At 42.2% G+C, this 10,197-nt stretch overlaps 1 protein-coding gene across 1 annotated transcript in view; it reads left to right on the top strand.

Annotated features, from left to right (window-relative positions):
* Positions 1-3,270: 3,270 nt before the first annotated feature.
* The window catches only part of LOC120025557 (phosphatidylserine decarboxylase proenzyme, mitochondrial-like), a 36,398-nt gene continuing 29,471 nt past the window's right edge, over positions 3,271-10,197 (top strand). Inside the window, exon 1 of the mRNA XM_038970116.1 lies at positions 3,271-3,485. Coding sequence (XP_038826044.1) covers positions 3,421-3,485 — 65 coding nt within the window. The 5' untranslated portion in view covers positions 3,271-3,420. The remainder of the gene's footprint in view (positions 3,486-10,197) is intronic.

The following is a 10,197-nucleotide window of genomic DNA, read 5'->3' as shown; positions in this document are numbered from 1 at the left end:
CGTTTTTATTTTGTCATTTATTTTCTCTTGTATGCTTTTGTAAGTGTATGGTTACTTTCTAAGAGAGCCTTCATGCGGATTGCAATCTTTGTTTATATACTCCTCCACTGCCCTGGACCTATTTGCCAGTAGCTTTGCTGGTGTGGTGGAAGTCTGCACATATTTACTCCCAAAGAGCCAGACCCTGTGAAGTGTTCTAGTGCCCCTTCTCTTCCTCACTCTGACCTCTGCTCTTGAGTTGGTAGAAAAATGTGACAAAGTTATTGGTGAGTGATGTGAAATATATATTTTCTTTTAATTTGACTTTAACAGGATTCTTTAGTTTACACTGGTGTGTAGTGGAAAACACAACACATTTTGGGATCCCCCATGTCTGAAAATAAAACTTTACATTGCTTAAAAAAAAAAAAATGTCTTCCTTATTTCATCCTATGTTAAAAGTGATGGGCTCTTACCGTAGACATCATCTCACAGACCAACACTAAAGATTAGTATTGTCAATTGTTTTAATTGTAATACATTTTATGAATAAAATGGTGTTTAAAGTGTATTTGTGTAATTTCTTAATTAGTTGCATATGCAAACTGATTTACTTGTTTGGCTGAAATAACCATCTTTACTTTTGAGAAATCTGGAAGTGAAACTGAGACCATGTAGGTGTAACAGTATAGCTTCCGTCCCTCTCCTCGCCAATACCAGGGCTCGAACCAGGGACCCTCTGTACACATAGACAACAGCCACCCTCGAAGCATCATTACCCATCGCTCCACAAAAGCTGCGCACCCCGCTAACTAACTAGCAATTTCACACCGGTTACATAGGGTAAACAGTCTATGGACAAGGTATGACAGCAATCCATGCTTTGGTTTTGTTTACCTGGCCTCTTACAACTAAAAATTATAACTTTTTAGCATGTGTGGCACAAATCCAATGTAAGTCAATGGTACCTATACTGAACAAAAATATAAACGCAACAATTTTAACAATTTTACTCCGTTATAGTTCATATAAGACCCTAATATATGCAGTTTTTTCACAGATGTCTCAAGTTTTGAGGGAGCGTGCAATTGGCATGCTGACTGATGGAATGTCCACCAGAGCTGTTGCCAGATAATTGAATGTTAATTTCTCTAGCATAAACCGCCTCTGTCATTTTAGAGAATTTGGCAGTACGTCCAACCGGCCTCACAACCGCAGACCACATGTAACCACGCCAGCCCAGGACCTCCATATCCGGCTTCTTCCCCTTGCGGGATCGTCTGAGACCAGCCACCCAGACAGCTGATGAAACTGAGGAGTATTTCTGTCTATAATAACACCCTTCTGTGGGGGAAAACTCATTCTGACTGGCTGGGCCTGGCTCCCCAGTGGATGGGCCTATGCCCTCCCAGGCTCATCCATGGCTACGCCCCTGCCTATTCATGTGAAATCCATATTTTAGAGTGGCCTTTATTGTCCCCAGCACAAGGTGCTCCTGTGTAATGATCATGCTGTTTAATCCATTTCTTGATATGCCACACCTGTCAGATGGATTATTTTGGCAAAGGAGAAATGCTCACTAACAGGGATATAAACAAATTTGTACACAACATTTGAGAGAGAAAAAAGTTTTTTTGTGCATATAGAAAATGTTGATCTTTTATTTCAGCTAATGAAACATGGGACCAACACTTTACGTTTCTATTTATGTTCAGTATATATTTGCATGTTCGCGCTTCATGTCCAAATCGGGATATTCACCAATGCTGGAAGTGGGGCCGAGCATAAAGGTTTGGGAATCACAGATCTAGAGTGGTAGTTTATTTCAAGTAGTATATTAACAGCCTACACAATAAATAACGTATTGTTACTATACTACTTGAAATAAAATCATGGCAGAGAAAACATTGGCCAAACTGTGAATACAGCTGCCATGTTGACGCACTTAAAGTTGGTAAGCACCTCCGTACAAGTACAACACCAACGCAATGGTGCACTTTCTTGTCGTCCTTCCCGAGGACAGTGATGTTAGCTAATTGGCATGTCACGGTGACATCCTTTTATTTATTTTTATTTAACTAGGCAAGTCCATTAAGAACTAATTCTTATTTACAATGACAAACTACCAGAAGGCAAAATGCCTCCTGCGGGGACGGGGGCTGGGATTAAAAATAAAATATAGGGCAAAACACACATCACGACAAGAGAGACACCACAACACTACATGAAGAGAGACCTAAGAAGACAACATAGCATGGCAGCAACACAACATAGTACAAACATTATTTGGCACAGACAACAGCTCAAAGATGCAAGAAGGAAGAGACACCAATACATCACGCGAAGCAGCCACAACTGTCAGTAAGAGTGTCCATGATTGAGTCTTTGAATGAAGAGATGGAGACAAAACAGTTTGAGTGTTTTTTGCAGCTCATTCCAGTCGCTAGCTGCAGCGAACTGAAAAGACGAGCGACCGAGGGATGTGTGTGCTTTGGGGACCTTTAACAGAATGTGACTGGCAGAACGGGTGTTGTATGTGGAGGATGAGGGCTGCAGTAGGTATCTCAGATAAGGGGGAGTGAGGCCTAAGAGGGGTTTATAAATAAGCATCAATTTACCCTTAGCTTGCATCCTTATGACTATCCTTATGAATACTAACTGTCATCACAGATGACTGAGCAAACCAATATACAGTCTATAGTTAAAAGTATATTTTCTACCATCGCCAAAGGACCTAACTCTAGGAAGCAATTTCCATAGCAACGGAATTCGCCGGGAAGTCCAAACTCTCGCGGTATTTCAATGGTAAATCTCGCCACAACCCCTACTCAAATTTCGAACAATGAGACAAGATATTTATCCGGATGTGACTGTAAGTGGGAGAAGATAGAGCGAGATGGATTTTGCCCGACATTCTGCAAATTGTCCCATCGATTAAACATTTGATCTGAATAGTTTTCTGTTTCGAAAACGAAAAGACGTTACGAGTAGAGTGGACTAAGTTCTGTAGATTTTACCCTTTTTTCAAAGTTTCTAAAAATGTCGTTGTTTAGAAGGAATGCAAGCGCGAATGAAGAAATGGCACACGCGCACCTCACAGAGTATGCGTTCCCTAACGGAAATATGCAAATACATGCTAGAACGCCCCAATAGGCTCTCACTAGCTCGTGCTTGGCTCTGCCCACCTTCTTGCTCGTTCTGCCCACTATGATTAATTTGCTCCTATAGGAAACAACAGGCTGTGGTCTATCTTGGGTTAGTTATACAAATCTTTACCATACTCTTTGGCACAATCAGACACAGTGTTACAGTATCACAATCCATTAGGTGGCGACAAAGACCTCCAGCTAGGATTAATATTTGTCTTGCGAAGACGAAGAAGCTTTCCTCAATACCGAGTTCCGATTGGTTGTTTACACGAGCGTTCTACACACTCACAAGATGGCAGCGTCCTTAGGAAAGTTGTGCTGTAATCAGCTGCCACTGACAGCGAGGAAAATTGGCAGGTAATGTTGTAATTTGCTTGTGAAAGTTTATTTGGCAGAATGATGTTGCTATTCCAATGCATGGTGGCTACACACCATTGGAAGAGTCATAATATAATTGTGTTGATGGGAGTAAATGAACACCGGTTTGCTCACTTCACAGGTTCTTGCGGCTAGCATTAGCCACCTAAGTAGCTCTTATGATGCCAATGTCTTGTCACTCGTGTCAAGAAGATTTTATATCTAACGTTACTACTAGTCAGTAATATTTGTGTTGTTTACAACCCCACCTACTATGTTATGATTCTGCATTGTGACAGTGCCACTAACAGTTTAGTGGTTTGGCGACCATGCTGGCAGGAAAAAGATGAATGTACTTTTGGCGCAAAAATTTGAACTGGTGGGAGAGTATGGTGTTTGTAACGCCAGGGTAGTCGATTTGATTCTCGGGACCACCCATACGTAGACATCCTGCTTCGATGTAGGCCGTCATTGTTCCTAATGGGATCCCCCCCCCTTTTTTTAAATGTTCACCTAAAATGACATACCCAAATCTAACTGGAGGATATGCATATTATTGATACCATTTGAAAGGAAACACTTTGAAGTTTTTGGAAATGTGAAATTAATGTAGGAAAATATAACACCTTAGATCTGGTAAAAGATAATGCAGGAAAAAAACGTTTTTTTTGTACCATCTTTGAAATGTAAAGCCATAATGCATTATTCCAGCCAGGTGCAATTTAGACTTTGGCCACTAGATGGAAGCAATATGCAAAGTTTTAGACTGATCCAATGAACCATTGCATATCTGTTCATGTTGTATCAAGACTGCCCAAATGTGCCTAATTGGTTTTTTGATACATTTAAGTACATAATTGTGCACTGTCCTCAAACAATAGCATGGTATTCTTTCACTGTAATGGCTACTGTAAATTGGACAGTGCAGTTAGATTAACAAGAATGTAAGCTTTCTGCCCATATCAGATATGTCTATGTTCTGGGATTTTATTTGGTTTCTTACAACCTCATGCTAATCACATTAGTCTACGTTAGCTCAACTGTCCTGCAGGGAGGGACACCGATCCTGACATGCCTAGTTAAATAAAGGTGTTTTAAAAATACATTTTTAAAAATCGGCCAAATCGGTGTCCAAAAATACCGAATTCAGATTGTTACGAAAACTTGAAATCGGCCCGAATTAATCGGCCATTCCGATTAATCGGTCGACCTCTAGTGCGCACCGAGGAAGAGAGGCCACGGAGAGACAGAGCTGAAACTTCACTGCTTGACAGGTATGATGAATTCCTGGTTGAGAATAAAAAGACTAAACAAATTAACAACGAAACAGCACAGAACGTAAGTGAAAGAAATAGGTTCTGATTATGTTTTACTGGTAATAGGGACATACGTAAATTCCAACAAAATAACTTTTTGGTCAGTGTGGTGTGTGTGTAACCTTTATTTAACTAGGCAAGTCAGTTAAGAACACATTCATATTTTCAATGACGGCCTAGGAACGGTGGGTTAACTGCCTTGTTCAGGGGCAGAACAACAGATTTTTACATTGTCAGCTCAGGGATTCAATCTTGCAACCTTACGGTTAACTAGTCCAACGCTCTAACCACCTGCCTTACATTGCACTCCACGAGGAGCCTGCCTGTTATGCGAATGCAGTAAGAAGCCAAGGTAAGTTGCTAGCTAGCATTTAACTTGTCTTATAAAAAAACAATCAATCAATCATAATCACTAGTTAACTACACATGGTTGATGATATTACTAGTTTATCTAGCGTGTCCTGCATTGCATATAATCGATGCGGTGCGCATTCGCGAAAAAGGACTGTTGTTGCTCCAACGTGTACCTAACCTGGCTCGTTGCGAACTGTGTGAAGACTATTTCTTCCTAACAAAGACAGCCAACTTCGCCAAACGGGGGATGATTTAACAAAAGCGTATTTGCGAAAAAAGCACAATCGTTGCACGACTGTATCTAACCATAAACATCAATGCCTTTCTTAAAATCAATACACAGAAGTATATATTTTTAAACCTGCATATTTAGCTAAAAGAAATCCAGGTTAGCAGGCAATATTAACCAGGTGAAATTGTGTCACTTCTCTTGCGTTCATTGCACGCAGAGTCAGGGTATATGCAACAGTTTGGGCCGCCTGGCTCGTTGCGAACTAATTTGCCAGAATTTTACGTAATTATGACATAACATTGAAGGTTGTGCAATGTAACAGGAATATTTAGACTTATGGATGCCACCCGTTAGATAAAATATGGAACGGTTCCGTATTTCACTGGATTCGACCATATTAATGACCAAAGGCTCGTATTTCTGTGTGTTATTATGTTATAATTAAGTATATGATTTGATATTTGATAGAGCAGTCTGACTGAGCGTTGGTAGGCAGCAGCAGGCTCGTACGCATTCATTCAAACAGCACTTTCGTGCGTTTTGCCAGCAGCTCTTCGCAATGCTTCAAGCATTGAGCTGTTTATGACTTCAAGCCTATCAACTCCCGAGATTAGGTTGGTGTAACCGATGTGAAATGGCTAGCTAGTTAGCGAGGTGCGCGCTAATAGCGTTTCAATCGGTGACGTCACTCACTCTGAGACTTGGAGTAGTTGTTCCCCTTGCTCTGCAAGGGCCGCGGCTTTTGTGGAGCGATGGGTAACGATGCTTCAAGGGTGGCTGTTGTCGATGTGTTCCTGGTTCAAGCCCAGGTAGGGGCGAGGAGAGGGACGGAAGCTATACTGTTACACTGGCAATACTAAAGTGCCTATAAGAACATCCAATAGTCAAAGGTATATGAAATACAAATGTTATAGAGAGAAATAGTCCTATAATAACTACAACCTAAAACTTCTTACCTGGGAATATTGAAGACATGTTAAAAGGAACCACCAGCTTTTATATGTTCTCATGTTCTGAGCAAGGAACTTAAAAAAAGTAAACTTCACTTTTACTTTCTTCTCCAACACTTTGTTTTTGCATCATTTAAACCAAATTGAACATGTTTCATTATTTATTTGAGACTAAATTGATGTATTATATTAAGTTAAAATAAGTGTTCATTCAGTATTGTTGTAAATGTTATTATAAAAATTGGCCGATTTAATCGGTATCGGCCTTTTTTGGTCCTCCAATAATTGGTATCGACGTTGAAAAATCATAATCGGTCGACCTCTAGTGCGCACTGTCACTGTGTCCGTTTCCATCTTGTCCAGCAGTGTACAGTGGGGCAAAAAAGTATTTAGTCAGCCACCAATTGTGCAAGTTCACCCACTTAAAAAGATGAGAGGCCTGTAATTTTCATCAAAGGTACACTTCAACTATGACAGACAAAATTAGAAAAAAAATCCAGAAAATCACATTGTAGGATTTTTTATGAATTTATTTGCAAATTATGGTGGAAAATAAGTATTTTGTCACCTACAAACAAGCAAGATTTCTGGCTCTCACAGACCTGTAACTTCTTCTTTAAGAGGCTCCTCTGTCCTCCACTCGTTACCTGTATTAATGGCACCTGTTTGAACTTGTTATCAATATAAAAGACACCTGTCCACAACCTCAAACAGTCACACTCCAAACTCCACTATGGCCAAGACCAAAGAGCTGTCAAACAAAATTGTAGACCTGCACTAGGCTGGGAAGACTGAATCTGCAATAGGTAAGCAGCTTGGTTTGAAGAAATCAACTGTGGGAGCAATTATTAGGAAATGGAAGACATACAAGACCACTGATAATCTCCCTCGATCTGGGGCTCCACGCAAGATCTCACCCCGTGGGGTCAAAATGATCACAAGAACGGTGAGCAAAAATCCCAGAACCACACGGGGGGACCTAGTGAATGACCTGCAGAGAGCTGGGACCAAAGTAACAAAGCCTACCATCAGTAACACACTACGCCGCCAGGGACTCAAATCCTGCAGTGCCAGACGTGTCCCCTGCATGTCCAGGCCCGTCTGAAGTTTGCTAGAGAGCATTTGGATGATCCAGAAGAAGATTGGGAGAATGTCATATGGTCAGATGAAACCAAAATATAACTTTTTGGTAAAAACACAACTCGTCGTGTTTGGAGGACAAAGAGTGCTGAGTTGCATCCAAAGAACACCATACCTACTGTGAAGCATGGGGGTGGAAACATCATGCTTTGGGGCTGATTTTCTGCAAAGGGACCAGGACGACTGATCCGTGTAAAGGAAAGAATGAATGGGGCCATGTATCGTGAGATTTTGAGTGAAAACCTCCTTCCATCAGCAAGGGCATTGAAGATGAAACGTGGCTGGGTCTTTCAGCATGACAATGATCCCAAACACACCGGCCGGGCAACGAAGGAGTGGCTTCGTAAGAAGCATTTCAAGGTCCTGGAGTGGCCTAGCCAGTCTCCAGATCTCAACCCCATAGAAAATCTTTGGAGGGAGTTGAAAGTCCGTGTTGTCCAGCAACAGCCCCAAAACATCACTGCTCTAGAGGAGATCTGCATGGAGGAATGGGCCAAAATACCAGCAACAGTGTGTGAAAACCTTGTGAAGACTTACAGAAAACGTTTGACCTCTGTCATTGCCAACAAAGGGTATATAACAAAGTATTGAGATAACAAAAGTTTATTGACCAAATACTTATTTTCCACCATAATTTGCAAATAATTTCATTAAAAATCCTACAATGTGATTTTCTGGATTTTTTTTCTTTCTCATTTTGTCTGTCATAGTTGAAGTGTACCTATGATGAAAATTACAGGCCTCTCTCATCTTTTTAAGTGGGAGAACTTGCACAATTGGTGGCTGACTAAATACTTTTTTGCCCCACTATGTAACATTTCACGTAAACCCTGTTTCTTGTCTGCATCGAAGTAGCGGTCCTTGTACATAGCATGAGCATGGTGGTGACAGAAATCAAATGAAATGTATTTATATAGCCCTTCTTTTATCAGCTGATATCTCAAAGTGCTGTACAGAAACCCAGCCTAAAACCCCAATCAGCAAGCAATGCAGGTGTAGAAGCACGGTGGCTAGGAAAAACTCCCTAGAAAGACCAAAACCTAGGAAGACACCTAGAGAGGAACCAGGCTATGAGGGGTGTCTAGTCCTCTTCTGGCTGTGCCGGGTGGAGATTATAACAGAACATGGCCAGGATGTTCAAATGTTCATAAATGACCAGCATGGTCAAATAATAATAATCACAGTAGTTGTCGAGGGTGCAACAAGTCAGAACCTCAGGAGTAAATGTCAGTTGGCTTTTCATAGCCTATCATTGAGAGTACCTCTACCGCTCCTGCTGTCTCTAGAGAGTTGAAAACAGCAAGTCTGGGACAGGTAGCACGTCCGGTGAACAGGTCAGGGTTCCATAGCCGCAGGCAGAACAGTTGAAACTGGAGCAGCAGCACGGCCAGGTGGACTGGGACAGCAAGGAGTCATCATGCCAGGTAGTCCTGAGGCATGGTCCTAGGGCTCAGGTCCTCCGAGAGACAGAAAGAGAGAATTAGAGAGAGCATACTTAAATTCACACAGGACACCGGATAAGACAGGAGAAGTACTCCAGATATAACAGACTGACCCTAGCCCCCCGACACATAAACTACTGCAGCATAAATACTGGAGGCTGAGACAGGAGGGGTCAGGAGACACTGTGGCCCATCCGATGATACCCCCGGACAGGGCCAAACAGGCAGGATATAACCCCACCCACTTTGCCAAAGCACAGCCCCCACACCACTAGAGGGATATCTTCAACTTCCAACTTACCATCCTGAGACAAGGCCGAGTATAGCCCACAAAGATCTCCGCCACGGCACAACCCAAGGGGGGGCGCCAACCCAGACAGGAAGATCACGTCAGTGACTCAACCCACTCAAGTGACGCACCCCTCCTAGGGACGGCATGGAAGAGCACCAGTAAGCCAGTGACTCAGCCCCTGTAATAGGGTTAGTGGCAGAGAATCCCAGTGGAGAGAGGGGAACCGGCCAGGCAGAGACAGCAAGGGCGGTTCGTTGCTCCAGAGCCTTTCCGTTCACCTTCACACTCCTGGGCCAGACTACACTCAATCATATGACCTACTGAAGAGATGAGTCTTCAGTAAAGACTTAAAGGTTGAGACCGAGTCTGCGTCTCTCACATGGGTAGGCAGACCATTCCATAAAAATGGAGCTCTATAGGAGAAAGCCCTGCCTCCAGCTGTTTGCTTAGAAATTCTAGGGATAATTAGGAGGCCTGCGTCTTGTGACCGTAGCGTACGTGTAGGTATGTACGGCAGGACCAAATCGGAAAGATAGGTAGGAGCAAGCCCATGTAATGCTTTGTAGGTTAGCAGTAAAACCTTGAAATCAGCCCTTGCCTTAACAGGAAGCCAATGTAGGGAGGCTAGCACTGGAGTAATATGATCACATTTTTTGGTTCTAGTCAGGATTCTAGCAGCCGTATTTAGCACTAACTGAAGTTTATTTTGTGCTTTATCCGGGTAGCCGGAAAGTAGAGCATTGCAGTAGTCTAACCTAGACGTAACAAAAGCATGGATTAATTCTTCTGCATCATTTTTGGACAGAAAGTTTCTGATTTTTGCAATGTTACGTAGATGGAAAAAAGCTGTCCTTGAAACAGTCTTGATATTTTCGTCAAAAGAGAGATCAGGGTCCAGAGTGACGCCGAGGTCCTTCACAGTTTTATTTGAAACGACTGTACAACCATCAAGATTAATTGTCAGATTCAACAGAAGATCTCTTTGT

This window comes from Salvelinus namaycush, chromosome 31 (genome assembly GCF_016432855.1).
Source record: "Salvelinus namaycush isolate Seneca chromosome 31, SaNama_1.0, whole genome shotgun sequence".
Taxonomy (NCBI): Eukaryota; Metazoa; Chordata; class Actinopteri; order Salmoniformes; family Salmonidae; genus Salvelinus; species Salvelinus namaycush.
This window is presented reverse-complemented; position numbering and strand designations above follow the sequence as displayed.